The sequence below is a fragment of the Nomascus leucogenys genome, chromosome 8, assembly GCF_006542625.1.
Source record: "Nomascus leucogenys isolate Asia chromosome 8, Asia_NLE_v1, whole genome shotgun sequence".
Lineage (NCBI taxonomy): Eukaryota > Metazoa > Chordata > Mammalia > Primates > Hylobatidae > Nomascus > Nomascus leucogenys.
In genome coordinates, this window is record NC_044388.1 from 104,283,366 (window position 1) to 104,303,301 (window position 19,936).

The window sequence follows — 19,936 nt, forward strand, 5'->3', positions numbered from 1 at the left end:
GCGTGAGCCACCGTGCCCGGCTGGCCGAGGATGCTTTTTAAGGTCAAAGACAGTAGCAGAGGTGGAGTTCTTGGGAACAGGGTCATGAGGGGAAGAGGGGGTTCGGAGGGAGGGAGTAGCCACTGGCTACCTCTAGAGAGGGAAGGCTTTGGGGCAACATCGTTCCCCTGCAGTTTTGCTCATCTTTGCTTCCTGCCCTTTCATCATCCAATCGGGCAGGCAGGACAGGGCCTGAGGGGGCAGGGATCCAGTGGGGGCCTCTCTAGACTAACCCCAGCTCAGGACTCCCAGAGCCCCTTCCCTGAGGCCCTGCTGCCCCCGAGCCCAGATTGGGGATCCCAAGCAGCACATAGGCAGAGCCAGTGAGGTCCCCGTTAGTCCCATTGAAAGCTCTAAAACCAGCGAACCCTCAGTCCAGCCTCAGGTCAGGCATCCAGGACGGCCTCAGCCCTCATGGGTGAGCCATCTCTGTGGACACTGCGCAGGGCCTACGATCCATCACTGCCTCCCAAGGATGCCAGCCAGGCCCCCGTTGAGATAACTGCTTCCCTGCTGGACAAGGCTGGGACCAGCCATCTCAGTGACAGTTCCGGAACCTCTGGCCTGGGCTGCTGGGTTCAATGGACAAAGGCTGTGACTAGAGTCAGGGGAATGGTCTCAGTGACCTCAAGGATAAGGCCAGATCCTTGCACTCTCAGTGACCCCAAGCAACAGGTATCCAGAGGAGCAGTGTGGCGCCTTCACGCCCCCACCCATCAGTCCAACTCACCCAGGACAGGGACTATAGCCTCAGCACTCAACCCATGTGCCCTGCGTGGGGTCTCCTCCCACTGCAGTCACAGGAGAGACAGGGTCCCTCAGGGGTCCGCTGTGGTCCCCTCCTGCAAATGGGGCAAGGAGAGGAGCAAGGAGCTGTCTCAAGGCCTCTGGAGCACATGCAGGTCCTGGCCTGGGGCTCCTGGGAGGGCCATGATTCTGGGCTCCATGAGTTCAGAGCAGATGCCTTGTTTTTCCTTGTCCACTGTCAGCCACCCCACCCTTCCCTGGCCCTTAAAAGAACCAGGAAACAGCACATGATCTGTGGGAAGGAGGCATTCATTCTTTCCTTTCTGTGGGCATGGGGAGGGGACCACAGGGCACATACCCCACCCTGGGATCCAGCTGAGCAGGGGAGTCAGAGATGACAGCTCTTCCGGCTCACAGGCCACCGGCCCACATACAGGGCAATCAGAAGAAGGGAATGGCACAAGGAGGGCACAGAGGGAGTCACTGTCCCTGCCAGAGGTGCAGCACTCCGGGAATGTCCCTAACTCTCCCCGTCCCTCTGTCTTGCCCAATCCTGACCAGGTGCAGAAATCTTGCCAAGTGTTTCCGCAGGAGTTGCTGGCAATTGCCTCACCTTCCTGGTCTTGGCAAAGAATGAATCAGCCCACCCTAGATCCCATAAATAGGGCCACCCACGTGAGCCTCTCACTCGCCACCTCCTCTTCCACCCCTGCCAGGCCCAGCAGCCACCACAGCGCCTGCTTCCTCAGCCCTGAAATCATGCCCCTAGGTCTCCTGTGGCTGGGCCTAGCCCTGTTGGGGGCTCTGCATGCCCAGGCCCAGGACTCCACCTCAGACCTGATCCCGGCCCCACCTCTGAGCAAGGTCCCTCTGCAGCGGAACTTCCAGGACAACCAGGTAAGGGGCCAAGAAGTGCACCTGCAGGCAGGGCCCGGGGAAGAGTGGGAGCAGAGGGGAGGAGAGGTGAAGAGACTCAGGAAGAACGTTGGGCAGGACTGTAGGAGTCCAGGGTCCAGGTTTCAGCTCACTCTGTGCCACCAGTGTCCCCTGATGGAAACCATGCCCCTTCCCCCCATCCCCACCCCATCTCAGCCTGAACAGACTCCCCCAGGTCCACATCCCCTTTCTCATAACCCCCATTGTCCAAGGAACGTGGGAATACTTTTAGTCCCCCTGCACAGATGAGGAAACTGAGGCTCAGAAAGGCCCACCAGCTACGTGCCTCCTCCAGTGAGAAGGTCACCCTCCTCCCTGCCAGACTCAGCACCGCCTCTTCCCCCAGGCCTCCCTTCTAGACTGATGGCCTCCTGCTCCTGCCCCTTCACCAGTGCAGGCCCAGCCTGGGCCCTGCTGCCCAGCTAGAGGGGCTCATGGTTCCAGGCTGGGCTGCCCAGAGGTGCCACAGGGACAGAGCTGGAGGGGTGGCTCCTAGGGCCATTCCTGGGCTGTGCCTCTCATCAGTCCCCTGCAGTTCCAGGGGAAGTGGTATGTGGTAGGCCTGGCAGGGAATGCAATTCGCAGAGAAGACAAAGACCCGATGTATGCCACCATCTATGAGCTGAAAGAAGACAAGAGCTACAACGTCACCTCCATCCTGTTCAGGTGAGGGCTGACATCTCCTGAGGGTGTGAGAGTCAGACTGATATCATAGGCAAGGGATGGCCAGGCCAAAGCTGAGGGATCCTGTCGTCCACCTCACTGTTCTGCCCGGAATTCATCTGTGTTCGTCCTTCCTCTGTTCCTTAGAGCAACGTTTATAGCGCATTTCTGTGCAGACACACAGACAGGGTGGGGATGGACACGCACAGTCATTAGAAAACAAGATGGAGAGAGGAGGGTTGCCCCAGAGCGGGAGGAGGGGACACTGGATCCAGCCTGGAACCCCACCCAGTGCCTTCATGGAAGTGGCCTTAAAAGAGCCAACCTGCTTCAAAAGGAAGTGTGGGGTGTTCCCAGCAGGGGCTGGAGTCAGATAGAGCCCCCGCTTCAGGAAGGAGCAAGCCATCGCAGGGTCACCCTGAGCAGAGCTGCTGAACAGCCTGGAGGGACAGGCGGCCACGCTAGCATCTAGCACGGTCTTCAGGCCTCGCCCCAGCGGATCTGCTGTGGAGTGGCTTAGAGCAGGGCCCCTGGGCTGCAGGGTGGGGAGACTTGGTGGGGTGCAGCCTGGGAGGTCGGGAGACCAGCGAAAGCGAAGCGGGGCCGTCACTGGTGTGAGAGAACAGGCACAGGGTGAAGGGGCAGGGAGCCAGGGATCAGCCGCCCCCAGTGGGTTTCTGACTCTGGCAGCTGAGTGGATTGGGATTAGGGCATTTGTGGAGCAAGGAGCAGAATACAGACAGGTTGGGGAGCTCAGCCCTGGGGTGCCAGGGGATGGGAAGTGGGAGGACTCAAGGATGAGGTCAGGTTTGACCTGAGAGCTAGGGGAACAGTTGGCATGGAGCAGACTGGAAGTACAGAGGTGGATCCCCGGGAGAGGGTATAGGAAGGGAAGCAGCAAGCTGAGTGCAGGGGAGAAATGTGGGGTTGCTGTGTGTAGGGGGAAAACCACCCAGGGAGGCAGCCAAAGCAAAGAAGGACATCGGGTGCTGGAGGGTCTGAGCGGGGTCCAGTGTCCCCAGGCAGCAGACCAGGAGGGACAGCCTGGGGTCGGCTCAGGGAGAAGGCCCAGGCCCATCTTGGCTGGGTGGGGTAGGGCCCCTCCAGGTAGTGGGGGATGAGCCGTCACGGGTTGGGCCTGACTGAGAGCATCAGAACCCTACTGCTGCCCTGGCCCCACCTTGTCCAGCACAGAAGGCCCAAGCCTGGGTTGTCTCCCCTCTCACCCACCCATCTCTCCCTCCCAAGGAAAAAGAAGTGTGACTACTGGATCCGGACTTTTGTTCCAGGTTCCCAGCCCGGAGAGTTCACACTGGGCAACGCTAAGAGTGAGTCCTGAGTGAGGTGGGGCACTGAGTTGGGGCTCCGGGGGGCTGGGTAGGGGCACAGACCTTCCTGCCCCTCCACACAGATGTGTTGTATGGGGAGAAGCCCATGCTGATGGGCTGGGGAGGGAGGGGACAGCTCCCTCCTCCCATTCAGGGCAGGGCTGACCCCTCACCGTCCACGCCTGCAGGTTACCCTGGATTAACGAGTTACCTCGTCCGAGTGGTGAGCACCAACTACAACCAGTATGCCATGGTGTTCTTCAAGAAAGTTTCTCAAAACACGGAGTACTTCAAGATCACCCTCTATGGTGGGTCCTCTCCCATCCCCTAGGGGACTGGCTCCTGATCACACTTAGCAGGAGGGGAGGCCGGTCTCCCATGAGGAAGGGATCTGAGGCCTCATCCACTCATTCAACAATATTTATGTGGTGTCTGCCGGCCATTCACTGGCCATCTTGGTCACAGGGAGAACCAAGGAGCTGACTTCGGAACTAAAGGAGAACTTCATCCGCTTCTCCAAATCTCTGGGCCTCCCTGAAAACCACATCGTCTTCCCTGTCCCAATCGGTAATGGCCAGTCTGGATGAGGGGATGGGGACATGGGGACTGTTCAGGCGGGATGCTTCCCTACCAGGGTTCAGGGAGAGGAGAGACTCCGTCCTCAGCTTCAGTCACTGGAGCAGTGGACGGTCCAGGAGCTCCTTGGAAGCCACTCTGGGCCCAGGAAGACTGTGCCCCACCCTAGGGTCTACGGGACTCCCAGGGACCTGGGCCGCAAGTGCTCTTTCCTGGCAGTTTAGCCGGGGTCTGCCCAGACGAGGATTCCAGACCCAGGCCCGAGTATCCATTTCTCAGTTTCACTGGCCTGACACCTCTGGCCACCCTCCCAGGCCCCCTTGTTCTGGGCCATCTCCCCCCACCCTCCCAGGCCTCGTCACCCTGGGTTTTGCTGTCCTGGCTGTCCTCTCACCCCTGGGGACTTGCTCACCACTGACTTGGGAGCTGTCCTTGACTCCAGGGAGCCTGGCTTGGGCAGGAGGCTCCAGCCACGCCATTCAGAGAGCCACTGGCCTCCCCCAGGCTGAGAGGCTGCCTGGACTGGTAAACAGGCAGGAGACCTGGGTGCCCGAGGAGCCTGGGAGCTAGGCCTCACTCAAGGCAGCCCCTCTCCGGCCTTTCTCACACATCCCCTGCCCTGCCATCCGCCCCTCTCTTGCCCCATCTCTGAAAGGAAGCCCCACATCTTCTGCAGCTGGGCCAGGTGGGGCAGGGGCTGCCCAGGGGCAGTGCAGACGACCTGGCAGTCAGGGATCACACACACACACACTCATACACGCACGCACACACACAGCTGCCTGTTCTGACGGACTTTCTCCCCAACAGACCAGTGTATCGACGGCTGAGTGCACGGTGAGTGTGGCTGGGCGGCTGCGAGGGGGCTTGTGGGAGGCCAGGGTGCAGTGAGCTGGGGGTCTTGGGCCTGCCTTTGCTCTTCCCCCTGCCCCCCAGCACTGCTGCTGTCTTTATTCTGCTGTCCCCGTCTCGGGTGCCTCCCATTTCCCTGCCCATCACCCTCATATCCACCTCTGTCCAGGGTGCCACCAGCTGCTGCACCAGCCCGAACACCATTGAGGGAGCTGGGAGACCCTCCCCACAGTGCCACCCACCCAGCTAATCCCCAGGCCACCCCGCTGATGGAACCCCACCTTGTCTGCTAAATAAACATGTGCCCCCAGGCCTCTGAGTCTACACTCTTTGACCCCTGGGCCTTCAAGGAAGGGAAGGGGCGGGGGGGCTCCCACTGGCGTCACTCTCAGGGTCTGCACCCCCAGAATGGAGCCCAGCGAACCCAGCCTGGGTGTTAGGGCTGCAGAGTGAAGACACAAGCCCCCGGTCATCACCAGCAGCTTTGTGGCTGACTGCCCTGAGTCCTTCCCATGTGGTGCAACACTGTACTCCCTCCTGCTGTGACATGGAGCCCAGCCCCAGAGCAGCAGCAGTTCTCACATTTCCCTGCCTAGGAGGGTGCCCAGTCCATCGCAGACACGGTGGACCACACCCCATCAGAGTGTGACAGGGGCATGCACAGCTGGAGGCCGTTCCAGGCAGAGGATCGGCTCGGCGGGGGTGGTCCCCTGCCCCTCTGCCAGCCCACTGTGGGCCCCGTGGGTGAGGGGCCATGTCCATGCTAACGCCATTTCAGAGCGCGCTGCCCCTTACCCCACACCTCCCCGCCTGATGACATCCAGGCCACCTTGGAGTGCATTCTGATGCCAGGGGCAGCGCCAGGGGGAAGTGAGGAGGGGCTGTGCCGCCAAGAATCCAATTCCCCAGGACTCAGAGGGCTCCAGGCCTGCACTCATCACTTGGCTGCCTGTGTCAGGCCTGACAAGCCCCTGGTCCCTCACTGGCCGCAGAGGCAACCTCTCCAGGTCCGCGTCACGCACAGGCACTCCCTCCCCAGCCCCTTCTCCATGTGCAAAGTCAGAGGACAGAGTGGGTGGGGTTCTGAGGAAACACCATGGACAGACACACCACCCCGTTCACCCTCGGCTGCGCTAAGGAGAGATGCTGGCACTGTGAACTGGCTCCAGCCTCGGACCCCAAGGAGCAGGACAGGCCTGAGACCCAGGCCCACCAAATGCTGCCAAAGCCTTGGAAGTCTGGTCCAGACTCCTGGAAGAGGCCAGCTTGGTGCAGCCTGGGCTTTGAGAGAGGGATGGGACTGTTCCCAAGCCCAGAGAGGCTCTAGGCTGAGAAAGGCACCCAGGGACTGCGAGCTGGCCAAGGGGGTGGAAAGTGCACCCAGCACACCTGGCCCTTGGGCTCCAAGTGGGGAGCAGATCCAGCTTCCTAGCTTGGCCCAAGCAAGGCAGCTTCCTGTCACTCCCTGGGCCTGCTAAGCCTTTGAGGATCAAACCCTCAGGGCCTAGAAGGGCTTTGTGTTTCCTTCCAGGTCGCCATAGGTTTGAGTTTCCTATTGCCACTATTGAAAAAGGCAGGATAGCCAGGCGCAGTGGTTCACGCCTGTAATCTCAGCACTTTGGGAAGCCGAGGCAGGCGGATCACCAGGTCAGGATTTCGAGACCAGCCTGGCCAACATGGTGAAACTCCGTCTCTACTAAAAATACAAAAAAAAATTGTTGAGCGTCGCAGCGTGCGCCTGTAGTCCCAGCTGCTCAGGAGGCTGAGGCAGGAGAATCGCTTGAACCCTGGAGGCAGAGGTTGCAGTGAGCTGAGATTGCACCACTGCACTCCAGCCTGGGCAACAGAGAGAGCGAGACTCCATCTCAAAAAAAAAAAAAAAAAAAAAAAAAAAAACAGAAAAAGAAAAAAGTGAAAAGTGGCAGGAGGAGGCAGACAAATATCTTGACAGGTAGGGGCAAGTCCCCAGTGAAACCCCACCTCCAAGCCAAAGACAGTTTAAAGCCTGAAAGCCGCGCTACAACTCAAATCCATGGACCAGATTTGGCGCGCTTTCCTCTGATTGATCCTCACCCTTCACCTATTTTACATATACCTCCCCATTCGTAATTGTTGTTGTTGTTTTTTTTTTTTTTTTGACATGGAGTCTTGCACTGTCACCCGGGCTGGAGTGAAGTAGCATGATCTTGGCTCACTGCAACCTCCACTTCCTGGGTTCAAGAGATTCTCCTCCCTCAGCCTCCCAAGCAGCTGGGATTACACGTGCCCATCACCATGCCCAGCTAATTTTTTTTTTTTGTACTTTTAGTAGAGACGGGGTTTCACCATGTTGGCCAGGCTGGTCTCAAGCTCCCGATCTCGTGACTTGCCCGCCTTGGCATCCCAAAGTACCTAATTGGTTTTTTACGCTGTCACGCCCACCTTTGAGTGGTGCCTTTGTTTTAGCCTTTTTTTTGCATACTCACAAGCCAATCAGCATGCACTCCCCATTCTGAGTCCAGAAAAGCCCACTGAAAAAGACCCAGCCAGAAAAGACCCAGCCACACTGAGGGAGCGACTGCCCAATTTGGGGTGCGGGACCACCCTCACATCCCCTCTTTGCTGAGAGCTGTTCCATCACTCAACAAAATTATTCTCTGTCCTCCTCATCCTTTGATTGTCAGCGTATCCTCATTCTTCTTGGACTCCAGACAAGAGCTTGGGACCCACCAAGTGAGGGTACAAAGAAAGCTGTAACAGTGGTAGGGTTGAGCCAGCTCTGGAGCCACAGGCCAGAGCGGGTAACAGGGCTGACATCTGCCTGGGCAGGGGTGTCACTGGCTGGGGTTCTCCAGTTGGCAGAATGACCAAGAAAAATCCTGTGTCACTATCACAAATCACCACAAACTATGGGTTTAAAACAAGACCTATATATTCGCTTTCAGTTCTGGAGGTCAGACGTTTGAAATCAGTTTCACTGGGCAGCAATGAGTGTCCACAGAGCCGTGCTCCCTCTAGAGGCTCTCAGGGAAGCTGCTCCCTGCCTTTCCCAGCTTCTCATGCTGTCTTCCTTGCACCCCTTAGCCTGTGGCTCCTTCCTCCTTCAAAGGCAGTGGAGCATCAGCAAATCTCTTTCTCTGCTGAGGCCTCACTCTCAGCGAAGGAGGGCAGGCTAGGCTGGGCACCATGGCTCACATCTGTAATCTGAGCATGTAGGGAGGCTGAGGTGGGAAGATCACTTGAGTCCAGGAGTTTGAGACCAGCCTGGGCAAGATGGTGAAACCCTGTCTCTACAAAATTGAAAATGTTAGCCAGGCGTGGTGGTAGTATGCCTGTAGTCTCAGCTAATCCGGAAGCTGAGGTGGGAGGATCACTTGAGCCCAGGAATTTGAGACCAGCCTGGGCAAGATGGTGAAACCCTCTCTCTACAAAAGTAAAAATATTCGCTGGGTGTGGTGGTGCACCTGTAGTCTCAGCTAATCCAGAGGCTGAGGTGGGGAGTTTGAGGCTGCAGTGAACTATGATTGTGCAACTGCACTACGGCCTGGGCCACACAGTAAGACCCTGTCCCTAAAAAAAAAAAAAAAATAAATTTTAAAAAGGAGATGAGCCTGACCTGGATGAGAGGCCGTTCCCCAAAATTCTTTGGGTGCTGGTTCAGTGTCCTTCTTGCTCTCGCTCAATCTAGTTCAGGGAGGAGAAGACAGGGCTGACCATGTGCAAGTCAGTGGAGACCCTCAAAGCAGGCTTCAGACTCCACCATGCCCCTGCCTTCCTCAGGTAGAACAGTGAGGGTGGCTTCTGGGACAAGAGAGGATTCCACCCCATTGTCACTGTCTGGGATACATGCTTGGGCCTGACCCAGCATTGAGGATGGCCTGCCCACAGGGACAGCCAGTGTGAGACCAGGTCCAGGCTGCTGCAGCCATGAGGCCTCCATGCACTACAGCCACTGGCATCCCAGTAGGTGGGCCCCTCTGCCTAGAACTCGGGCCTGATTCTCAGCTGGACTCCTGGGCAAGATCATAGCTGGGTCCAACCCAGGGGTGACACTTGCCGGCTGGGTGACTGTGGGCAAGCCGCCCTCTCCTAGCTGGGAAGTAGAATGTGGGATGACAGCAGCTGGGCCGATTATCATGAAGCCTTTCTTGATGAGCAGTCCATGAAGCACTCTGCCCACGGCGCTCCATCCTCCACTGCAGCACCCACAGGCGGGGGCAACAAAACTTTCCTTTACTGGAGAATGTGACACACAGTCCTGGGTGGGTTTGAGGTGAGCTTGAACTAAGGGCAGCCTCAGCTCTGTCCTGCCCCTGTCCCAGTTAAGGGGGTCTCCCTAAAATGAACTATTCCTACTTCTCTTTATTAAAAAAAAAATTAAATCTAGCCAGGAATGGTGGTTTACACCTGTAACCCCAGCACTTTGGGAGGCCAAGGCGGGTGGATCACCTGAGGTCAGGAGTTCGAGACCAGCCTGGCCAATATGGTGAAACTAAAAATACAAAAATTAGCCAGGCATGGTGGCATACACCTGTAATCCCAGCTACTCGGGAGGCTGAGGCAGGAGAATTGCTTAAACCCAGGAGGCAGAGGTTGCAGTGAGCCAAGATTGCACCACTGCACTCCAGCCTGGGTGACAGAGTGAGACTTTGTCTCAAAAAAAAAAAAAAAATTAAATTTTTATTTAATTTTTTTTCTCTTTGGCTTCTCAAAGTTCAACTTAAAAAGTTAGCTCCAGGGGCCAGGCGCAGTGGCTCATGCCTATAATCCCAGCACTTTGGGAGGCCAAGGTGGGCGGATCATGAGGTCAAGAGATCAAGACCATTCTGACAAACATTGTGAAACCCCGTCTCTACTAAAAATACAAAAATTAGCTGGGCATGGTGGCGCGTGCCTGTAGTCCCAGCTACTTGGGAGGCTGAGGCAGGAGAATCGCTTGAACCCAGGATGTGGAGGTTGCAGTCAGCCAAGATCGCACCATTGCACTCCAGCCTGGCAACAGTGCGAGCCTCCGTCTCAAAAAAAAAAAAAAAAAGAGGCAGGTCCAGGCCGGGCATGGTGGCTGGCTCACACCTGTAATCCCAGCATTTTCGGAAGCCAAGGCAGGTGGATCACCTGAAGTCAGGAGTTTGAGACCAGCTGGGGCAACATGGTGAAACCCCATCTCTACTAAAAATAAAAAAAATTAGCCAGGTGTGGTGGCATGCACCTGTAATCCCAGCTACTCAGGAGGCCAAGGCACAAGAATTGCTTGAACCCGGGAAGGAGAGGTTGCAGTGAGCTGAGATCATGCCACTGCACTCCAGCCTGGGCAACAGAGGGAGACTCTGTCTCAAAACAAACAAACAAACAAACAAAGGTAGATCTGCTCCAGGCCAAACTTTTTATTTATTTATTTATTTTTTGAGACGGAACTTCACTCTGTTGTCCAGGCTGGAGTGCAGTGGTGCAATCTCAGCTCACTGCAACCTCTGCCTCCCAGGTTCAAGTGATTCTCCCGCCTCAGCCTCCTGAGTAGCTGGGATTACAGGCGCACGCCACTACGCCCGGCTTATTTTTGTATTTTTAGTAGAGACGGGTTTTCACCATGTTGGTCAGGCTGGTCTCAAACTCCTGACCTCGTGATCTGCCCGCCTGAGCCTCCCAAAGTGCTGAGATTATAGGCATGAGCCACCGCGCCCGGCCTCACATTTAATTATTTTTATTTTTATTTTTTGAGATGAAGTCTCACTCTGTCACTCAGGCTGTAGTGCAAGGGCACAATCTCTGCTCACTGCAACTTCTGCCTCCCAGTTCAAGTGATTCTCCTGCCTCAGCCTCCCGAGTAGCTGGGACTACAGGCGTGTACCCCCACACCTGGCTAATTAAACATTTTATTTTTAATTAATTAATTTATTGTTATTATTTTTAAAGACAGGGTCTCACTCTGTTGCCCAGGCTGTAGTGCAGTGGTGCAGTCATAGCTCACTACAGCCTCGAACTCCTGGGCCCAAGTGATCCTCCTGCCTTAGCCTCCCAAGCAGCTGCGACTAAGGTGCATGCCACCAGGTCTGGCTAATTTTTTTTGTACTTTCTGTAGAGACGGGGGTGGGGGGAGCTGAGTGGGCCGGGGTGGGAGTGGGGTGTCTCACTATGTTTCCCAGGCTGGTCTCCAACTCCTAGGCTCAAGCAATCCTCCCACCTCGGCCTCCCGTAGCGCTGGGATTACAGGTGGGAGCCACCCTTCCTAGCTAATGTTCCTGTTTCTGTTGTCCAGAGCTGGAGTCCAGCCTGATTCCCACCCACAGGTTGTAACCAATGAGCCCTAAGAGAAGCGCTGAAGACCAGGAAGGGCCAGATCCAGGGGTAGGGGTGTTGGGTCCTCTCCAATGGGGTGCAGGCAGAGAGGCGAGGACGAAGGAGACCCTTCGTGACTCTCAGCGAGGCTGTGAAGAGGTATATCCGGAAGCCACAAGAGGTGTGGAAACCCCGTTTCCAAGGCTGGGCCCAGTAGCTCGTGCCTGTAATCCCAGCATTTTGGGAGACTGAGGAGGGTGGATGGCTCGAGCTCAGGAGTTCGAGAGCAGCCTGGGCAACATGGCAAAACCTCCCGTCTCCAAAAAATACAATAGCCAGCCTGTAGTCCCAGCTACTCTGGAGGCTGAAGTGGGAGGATCGCTTCAGGCTGGGAGGCGGAGGTTGCAGTGGGCCGAGATCACCCCACTGCATTCCAGCCTGGAAGACAGGGCCAGACCCTACCTCAAAAAATATCAAGGAAATCCCGTTTTCGATTTCGCCCACGCGGAGGGGCCGAAGCAGCAGATGGGCTTGGACGGTCTCCCGCCCCTCCTCCTGGACCTCCCTACTTCTGGGCTTTTCCAGGGGCAGCCCCGTGGTGGCCCCGCCCAGCGCCCGGGAGAGGGGCGAGGCCGGCGGCGGAATGGGCGGAGTTCGACTGTGAGGGAGGTGGAGACGGGAGTCCGGCGGTGGGGGCGGAGTCTGGAGGTGGGGCGGGGCCAGAACGGGGCGGGGGCGGAGTTCCGGCTGGGGGCGGGGCGGGGCGGAGCGGGAGCTGCGGGATTCCGGCTTCAGGGGCGGGGCACCGGCCTCTGGGCGGAGATCTGCTGCCGCGTTCTACCCTTCCGGCCCGGTGTTCTATCCGCCGCCTCCACCTTCCATCCGGCGCCGGCTTTCGGCGCGACGGTCGCCGCGTTCCATCGTCGCGCGGCCCTTCGGGCGCCCGAGCCCGCAATGTCGGGCCCCAATGGAGACCTGGGGATGCCGGTGGAGGCGGGAGCGGAAGGCGAGGAGGACGGCTTCGGGGAAGCAGGTGACCCGAGGGGGCTGCTGGAGCAACCTTGCATTTTCAGGGCTGCCCTACCGGGAAGGGGAATCGGGATGGGGTCTCGGAAGGGAACAAAGAGCCCACCCCATTCCGTCCCGAGTGGATCCGGAGTTGTAGGTGCTGTCTCGGATGCAGCGCGAGCACCCGCGAGCCGGTCGCCAGCCTCGTGAGAGCTGCAGGTCACCAGTCCCGTTTTACAGATGGGGAAACTAAGGCAGCTTCGGGGACACTCGCCCTTGTGGGCCTTGCTCCACTACTTCCTTAAGCCCTGGGGGAGACCGAGGCACCAGAGGGAGGCAGGGTTGAGCTTAGCGGAGGGGCCGGGCCGGGGCGTGGAGTGGGGGGCGCGGGGGCGTCGCTCTGCGGATTCAGCATCCCTACCCACCTGGCTTTGCTGGTGTAGCCTCGCAGCCTTGCCAAATGTAAGCAGCTTACAGAGCAGCCTTTTGCGTGCTTACGAGTGCAGGGGTGGGGTGTGGAGAGAGAACCATCAGCTCCCTTCTCACCTTCTTCAGCCTCAGTTTCCCCCTCTATAAAATAGGAATAACGATTAGTGTCTCCTGCACTGGGATGTGTCAGAATTAAATGCAAAAAAAAAAAAAAAAAAAAAAAGGAAAATCCTTAGCAGGTTCTAGCATGCAAGAGTTCAGTAAATAGTTATTGTCATTATTCTCTTTGGTATAGTAAAGATTGGCATGTTAACATACACTGAGGATTTAGTAAATGTGGTGTAAGTATGGCGCATGCTCTTTTTTTGTTTGGGGTAACAGCTTTATTGAGCTATACAACTTACCCATTTAAACTGTACAGTTCAGTGGGCTTTTGTGTATTCCCAGGGTTGTGCATCCATCACCACAATAGTTTTAGGTAGCTCTGCATTGGGCAATGCTGTCGGGAGCATCAGGAAGAGCTTCCCAGGAGGCCACATTGAGTGGATGTTGGCAGACAGTACTTAGAACAGTGGGGAGGAGGGTGGTGTCCCAGGCAGAAGCAAAGGCTTGGAACTGGGAAGTACCCTTGACACAGATAAAGCCTGGCCTGGAGACGTATGGGGCACCTGCCTCCCCAATTCCTCCTCCCAGCCTGTATGGACACAGAATTCTAAATATTGATAATAATGACCATCCACTAAGTACTTGCTGTGGCCAGATCCTGTTTTTTTTTTTTTTTGAGTCGGAGTCTTGCTCTGTTGCCCAGGCTGGAGTACAGTGGTGTGATCTTGGCTCACTGCAACCTCCGCCTTCCGGGTTCAAACGATTCTCATGCCTCAGCCTCCCGAATAGTGGGGACTACAGGCGCCTGCCACCACGCCTGGCTAATTTTTATACATTTTTAGTAGAGAGTGTTTCACCATGTTGGCCAGGCTGGTCTCGAACTCCTGACCTCAGGTGATCCACCCTCCTTGGCTTCCCAAAGTACTGGGATTACAGGCGTGAGCCACTACGCCGGCCACTGTCTGAACTCTTGATATGTTTGAATCCTCACAACCACCCAGTTATTTTCCCTTTTTTCCAGAAAGGTACAGCTTGCTGGGATAAAGCAGAGCTGGAATTCAAACCCAAGTGCCCCGACCCCCAAGTTCAATCCTGAGTTTTGGCTGTTACCAACCTGGAGGACCCTGAGCAGGCTCCTTCCTTCTGAGGCCTCGGTTTCCCTAGCTATATACCATGAGGGGGTTGGACTTTAAGATGCAGCCGATTTCCCAGGACTCTGTCGTCTGTGAGGGTGGCTGACTCTAGGCAACGGGTGCCCTTTCCCAGAACACAGGCACATGTGCACCCATAACCCAGATACGCTCCTCCAGCTCCTCCACCGGCTGCTTCCCCCTTGGTCTCAAGCTGGCAGCCGAGTGTATCTGAGTCATGGGCCGGCTCAGAACTGGGTCCCGCAGTGGGCACAGGCCCAGACCTTGAGTCCTCAGGGACACTGTGTTGCTGAGCAAGGCAGCTCTGGAGTGGCCGTGGAGGGGAGGGAGTGATGGTTTCTTTTTTTTTTTTGAGACAGAGTCTCGCTCTGTCGCCCAGGCTGGAGTGCAGTGGCGCAATCTCGGCTCACTGCAAGCTCCGCCTCCCGGGTTCACGCCATTCTCCTGCCTCAGCCTCTCTGAGTAGCTGGGACTACAGGCGCCCACCACCACGCCCGGCTAATTTTTTTGTATTTTTAGTAGAGACGGGGTTTCACCGTGGTCTCGATCTCCTGACCTCGTGATCCGCCCGCCTCGGCCTCCCAAAGTGCTGGGATTACAAGTGTGAGCCACCGCGCTCGGCGGGAGTGATGGTTTCTAGTGGAGACCAGGGAAGACTTCTTGGAGGAGGCATTTTGAGCTGGTCCTTGAAGGGCTGTTGTGGTTGAGGCATTCTAGGTTGCAGGGATAGTTGAGCAATGGCGGAGAGGCTGGAAAGTCAGAGGCTTCATTCATTCACTCACTCAGTCATTCAACAAATGCTTATCGCAAAACTGTGAGGGCACCAGGGAGCCAGCAGCGAACACAAGACCGTTCACCTTTCATGGGGAAACAGAACAGCACTCAGATAAGCACAGCAGTCAATCCTGGAGAGAGGGTCGTGGAGGGCTGAGGAGGGCTATGGGCTCAGCATAGAGGCCTGATCCAGTCTGGGGCATTGGGTGGGCTCCCGGTGGTGACATCCATACTGAGACTTGAAGGATGAGTGGGACTCATCCAGGAGAAGAGGGAAGGAAGATGGGAGGACCCAGCACATTCCAGGCAGAGACAGCAGCATGTTCAAAGGGCCTGAGGTAGGTAAAGGCAGGTGTGAGAGAGGAAAGGAAGAGGCAGGGAGGCAGGGCTAGCTAGGAGGCAGGGGCTGGAGACTCCGCTGGGTGTTTTATCCTGAGGGAGCCACAGAAGGGCTAGCGAACAGGGCCCATCTGGGGACAGAGGCCTTGAATGCCCAACTCAGGAATGTGGGCTCTGGCCACTAAGCACCTGCTGCAGGAAGTGCAGAGACTTGGCACCTGGCAGGACTTCCCATGTAGGACACTGGCTCGCCACCCTGTGACCACCCTAACCCTAGAAAAAAGGATGCAGTACTAAGGTGTCATTCATTCAAAGCCATTCCTCTTTTGGTATCCACCCAATTTCCAGACGGTGACACTGAGGCTCAGGAAGCAGTAGGGACTTGCACAAAGCCCTTTGGGAAGCAGGCTGGGAAACGGTGGAGGGAGGGTGTCCATTAGCCCCAAGGAGACACAGGATCTGGGCTCTGTCTTTCGCCTTCCTCCCAGAATACGCTGCCATCAACTCCATGCTGGACCAGATCAACTCCTGTCTGGACCACCTGGAGGAGAAGAACGACCACCTCCACGCCCGCCTCCAGGAGCTGCTGGAGTCCAACCGGCAGACACGCCTGGAGTTCCAGCAGCAGCTCGGGGAGGCCCCCAGTGATGCCAGCCCCTAGGCTCCAAGAGCCCCCAACTGGGACCCAACCCTGCCTCCCTGGGCTAGGCTCTGGCCTGGGCACTCACCCCCTGGCTTAGACACCTTCTCAAGGGCTGGCCTTCAGGGCCCCCTGGTGGGTCTGCCTGCCTGGGCCACCCTTCCTGCCTGGGCCTCCCCTTGGCCTACCTGGGCCAGCCCCCACCACCTGGCATGCCCTCCTGGGGCCAAGAGTGGGCCTGCAACCCACCCACTTGCCTGCCCACCCAACTCCTGGGCACTCCCCACTCTGCCCAGGCCTTGAGTGTCCACATTAAATGGGTCTCCCACACCGCTGTGCCTCTCTCCTCTGTATCCCAGGACGAGAACCCCAGCAGCTGCTGGAGGCGAACAGGACCGTCTAGGTGTTCAGGTGTTGATCACGTCCTGGCAGCTCAGAGGCCAGGTGGTGGGGCTGGGGTTCTTGGTCACCTGTACTTCTGGACACAGAAGGTGCAGGTGAGGGCAGAGCTTCCTCCCTACCTGGTACATTCCTGGCCAGCAGCTGCTTCCTAGCCCAGAAGCCCGGTTGAGACTGTTGGACATGCTGTGTGACCTTATGTGATGCTCTCAGCCTCTCTGGGTACTAGGGCCTTTCACCAAGATAGCCAACATGCTAAGACATGCTATGCAGCCTCAGCATTGCCCTCCCACTCTTGGCCTATCTCCCCAATAACAGGGTTGGTCTGGTCGTTTATCTCTATGGGTCTTTCTAATGAGGAAATAGCAGAAGTAAAGGGTCAACTCAGCCCAGGCCCCATCCACCCATGATTCATCTTAGGGTCGCCTGACCAGGAGGGCGGGGGCCTACTAGTGAACCAAGAAGAGAACCAGAGGGCCTGAGCAGCAAGGACCCCACTCCTGCACTCCAAAGGGTGCAGCTGGAGAGACAGGCCAGCACGGGTCAGAGAGCTCAGGCCCAGGTCAAATCCCAACCACTTACTAACTGCGTGGCCTTCAGCAAGTCACTTGACCTGGGTAGGCCTCCAGCCAAAGGAACTTCCCCAGTTCTGATAAGTTATTAAGAGGGAAACGGCCATGCACAGTGGCTCACACCTATAATCCCAGCAGTTTGGAATGCCACGGTGGGCGGATTGCTCGAGCCCAGGAATTTGAGACCAGCCTGGGCAACATGGCAAAACACCATCTCTGCCAAAAACATAAGAAAAATTACCCGGGCGTCATAGCACATGCCTGTGGTCCCAGCTACTTGGGAAGTTGAGGTGGGACCAGTTTGAGCAACTGAGCCAGACCCTGCCTCAAAAAAATAAAAATTAGCCATGTGCAGTGGCTCACGCCTGTAATCTCAGCACTTTGGGAGGCCAAGGCAGGCAGATCATTTAAGGTCAGGAGTTCAAGACCAGCCTCGCCAACATGGCGAAACCCTGTCTATACTAAAAATACAAAAAGTTGGGCATGGTGGCGTGTGCCTGTAATCCCAGCTACTCAGGAGGCTGAGGTAGGAGAATCGCTTGAACCTGGGAGGTGGAGGTTTCAGTGAGCTGAGATCGGGTCATTGCACTCCACCCTGAGAGACACAGTGAGACTCCATCTCAAAAAATAAATAAAAATTAAAATTAATTTTTTTTTTGAGATGGAGTCACCTAGGCTGGAGTGCAATGGCATGATCTTGGCTCACTGCAACCTCTGCCTCCCAGGTTGAAGTGATTCACCTGCCTCACTGTCTCAGCCTCCCAGGTAGCTGGGATTACAGGTGCGCGCCACCATGCCCAGCTAATTGTATTAGTAGAGACGGGATTTCTCCATGTTAGCCAGGCTGATCTCAAACTCCTGACCTCAGGTGATCCGCCCACCTCAGCCTCCCAAAGTGCTGGGATTATAGGCATGAGCCAACACGCCAGGCTCAAAAATTAAATTTTTTTTTTTGAGATGGAGTCTCACTCTTTTGCCCAAGCTGGAGTGCACAGGCACGATCTCGGCTCACTATAACCCCCACCTCCTGGGTTCCAGCAATTCTCCCTGCCTCAGCCTCCCGAGTAGCTGGGATTACAGGCGCCTGCCACAACACCCAGCTAATTTTTGTATTTTTTAGTGGAGATAGTTTCGCCATGTTGGCCAGGCTGGTTTTGAACTCCTGACCTCAGGTGATCCACCCGCCTCAGCCTCCCAAAGTGCTGGGATTACAGGTGTGAGCCACCACGCCTGGCCTAAACATTTTTTTAAAAGAGGGAAACCGAAGTTCAGACAGGTGAAGTGCCTCGTGATCCAGAGTCCCTGGTTCCCAGGGAGCCTGTCTGGCCTTCTGGTTCTGCCACCACATGGCCCAGAGAGGCTGGGTGCTGGCTGAGAGCTGGCTGGGGTGCTCCCCTTCCCCTATCCACCCAGACAGAAGTACTGGTGGGAACTGCACAGCCAAACTACCTTGTTTTATTGGATTTTGAGTAAAAACATGAACCATGTCAAAGTTTCCAGGCAGACTCCTAAAAAGCATTAGCAGATCTGGACCCAGGCAGGCCAGGGACAGGGAGGTCCCTTTATCAGGTTTTGAGGCGGGTTGAGCGCCGAGGTAGTGGGGGCTGGGAGGGCCGAGCCGTCACCTTGCTGGGTGTTTTGTCCTGGGTGTTGGGCTGGGAGGGTGGGCGGCCGCTGGAGGTGAACAGGGCTGTCAAAGCGTTCCGGGCGTTGATTGCGCACCGGCGGCTCACAGGTCGGGCAGTGGGGCTGGGGTTCTTGGCCGCCTTGTATTTCTGGATACAGAAGGTGCAGGTAAGGTCAGGGTCTCCTCCCTACATGGTATGCTCCTGGCCAGCAGCTACTTCCCCAGCTCTGGCTGAGACAGTATTAGTGTGCTCTGTGACCCTGCGTGATGCACTCGGCCTCTCTGGGCCAAGGCTCTGGAGCTAACAGCCTGGCACTCAACATCCCCTTGAACAATAAGAGCCCAACCCCACCCCAGCTCTAATTCTCTCCCTGTTGGTGCAGGGGTGGTACCTGGGGGTTGAGGCCCAGCACAAGAGGGGGTGGCCACTAGCCACCCGGATCAGCTTGGATTAAGACAAAGTCTGTGGCCAGGGGAGGACAGGGCAGGATGTCCGGCTCACCTGCAGGTTCTCAAAGTGGCCCAGGGACTTGCAGTGGGAGAGCTGTGCCCCTGAGTTGCTGTGATAGAACTTGTGGCAGATGCGGCAGACGTAGCCCATCACGGGCACCAGGAAGTCCACACCTGTAGGACGGGACAGCAGGGTCTGCACTCACATCCCTGTACCAGCGAGGTGTCCCTCCCTCTCTAGGGGCCCGTGTGCTCCCCGACCCTCTAGGCAGGAGCAGAAGAGAAGGCTTCCCAGCCAGAATGCCATGGCTGGGATATGGGAGGGTCATGTGGAGGCTGGGCCCAAGGGCCGAAGCTCCTGCAGGTGGGCTCAGAGCTGGGGCCTTACCATATGCAGTATTGGGGCTGTAGGTCTCCGAGCCCTTCCACTCCTCTCTGGATATATCTCTGGACCTCATCTGAAAACATGCAAGTGTGGGCCTTGGATCTGGCTTCCCCTTGACACCTCCCAGACACAGGTCAGGGGCCTAGAGACCACCAATGCCCTTGGACACACAGAATCCCCTTGATTTCCAGGAGGTAGTGGGTGGCGTTCTCTGAGCCTTTGCATGTGGTGATCCTGCCTCCCAGAGTGCTCTTCCCAATCTATACTTTCTAGACTCTGTTCAACTAGCCCCCTCCTCCAGGAAGCCCTCCTGCTCCTACAGGCACCATAATCCACACCAGGTGTGCCCAAGACATCATGTGTCATCTGACTGAATCCTCATAACAGCCCTCTATGGCTACACACATTTTACCAAGAAGAAACTGAGGCCCAGGGACATTAACTCACTTGTCTAGGGTTGCACAGCTGGTTTGTGGAGGAGCTGGGCAGGGAACCCTGTAGGTCTAAGCCATAGTTCACACTCTTAACCATGAGCCCCCTGCTAACTCCCTGAGGTCCTATCCAATACTGCAGTGGCCTTGGTCCTAGGGGGTGGGTTTCAAGGGATCAAAGACTCTGCATTTCACCTGCTGCATGTGAGATGAGGTCATCTGACACTGGCTGT

General features: G+C 56.6%; 3 protein-coding genes across 14 annotated transcripts in view; 2 read left to right on the plus strand and 1 right to left on the minus strand.

Annotated features, from left to right (window-relative positions):
• The first annotated feature begins 1,478 nt into the window (after positions 1 to 1,478).
• Positions 1,479 to 5,452, plus strand: LCN2 (lipocalin 2). The gene is made up of 7 exons (XM_030817903.1): positions 1,479 to 1,683; positions 2,258 to 2,388; positions 3,634 to 3,713; positions 3,902 to 4,021; positions 4,179 to 4,280; positions 5,097 to 5,123; positions 5,308 to 5,452. The coding sequence occupies exons 1-6, from the start codon at positions 1,546 to 1,548 to the stop codon at positions 5,114 to 5,116; spliced, it is 591 nt and encodes a 196-aa protein (XP_030673763.1). The 5' UTR covers positions 1,479 to 1,545; the 3' UTR covers positions 5,117 to 5,123; positions 5,308 to 5,452.
• A 6,686-nt stretch (positions 5,453 to 12,138) lies between these two features.
• Positions 12,139 to 16,171, plus strand: C8H9orf16 (chromosome 8 C9orf16 homolog). Its single transcript, XM_003264194.2, has 2 exons — positions 12,139 to 12,426; positions 15,688 to 16,171. The coding sequence occupies exons 1-2, from the start codon at positions 12,348 to 12,350 to the stop codon at positions 15,858 to 15,860; spliced, it is 252 nt and encodes an 83-aa protein (XP_003264242.1). The 5' UTR covers positions 12,139 to 12,347; the 3' UTR covers positions 15,861 to 16,171.
• Positions 16,172 to 18,243: 2,072 nt separating this feature from the next.
• Positions 18,244 to 19,936, minus strand: part of CIZ1 (CDKN1A interacting zinc finger protein 1) — a 37,800-nt gene continuing 36,107 nt past the window's right edge. For all 12 annotated transcript variants that reach the window (XM_030817911.1, XM_030817915.1, XM_030817907.1 and 9 more), the window contains 3 exons: positions 19,276 to 19,345; positions 18,940 to 19,061; positions 18,244 to 18,585 (listed from right to left, as the gene is read on the minus strand). In XM_030817911.1, coding sequence (XP_030673771.1) covers positions 18,376 to 18,585; positions 18,940 to 19,061; positions 19,276 to 19,345 — 402 coding nt within the window. In that variant the 3' untranslated portion in view covers positions 18,244 to 18,375. The remainder of the gene's footprint in view (positions 18,586 to 18,939; positions 19,062 to 19,275; positions 19,346 to 19,936) is intronic.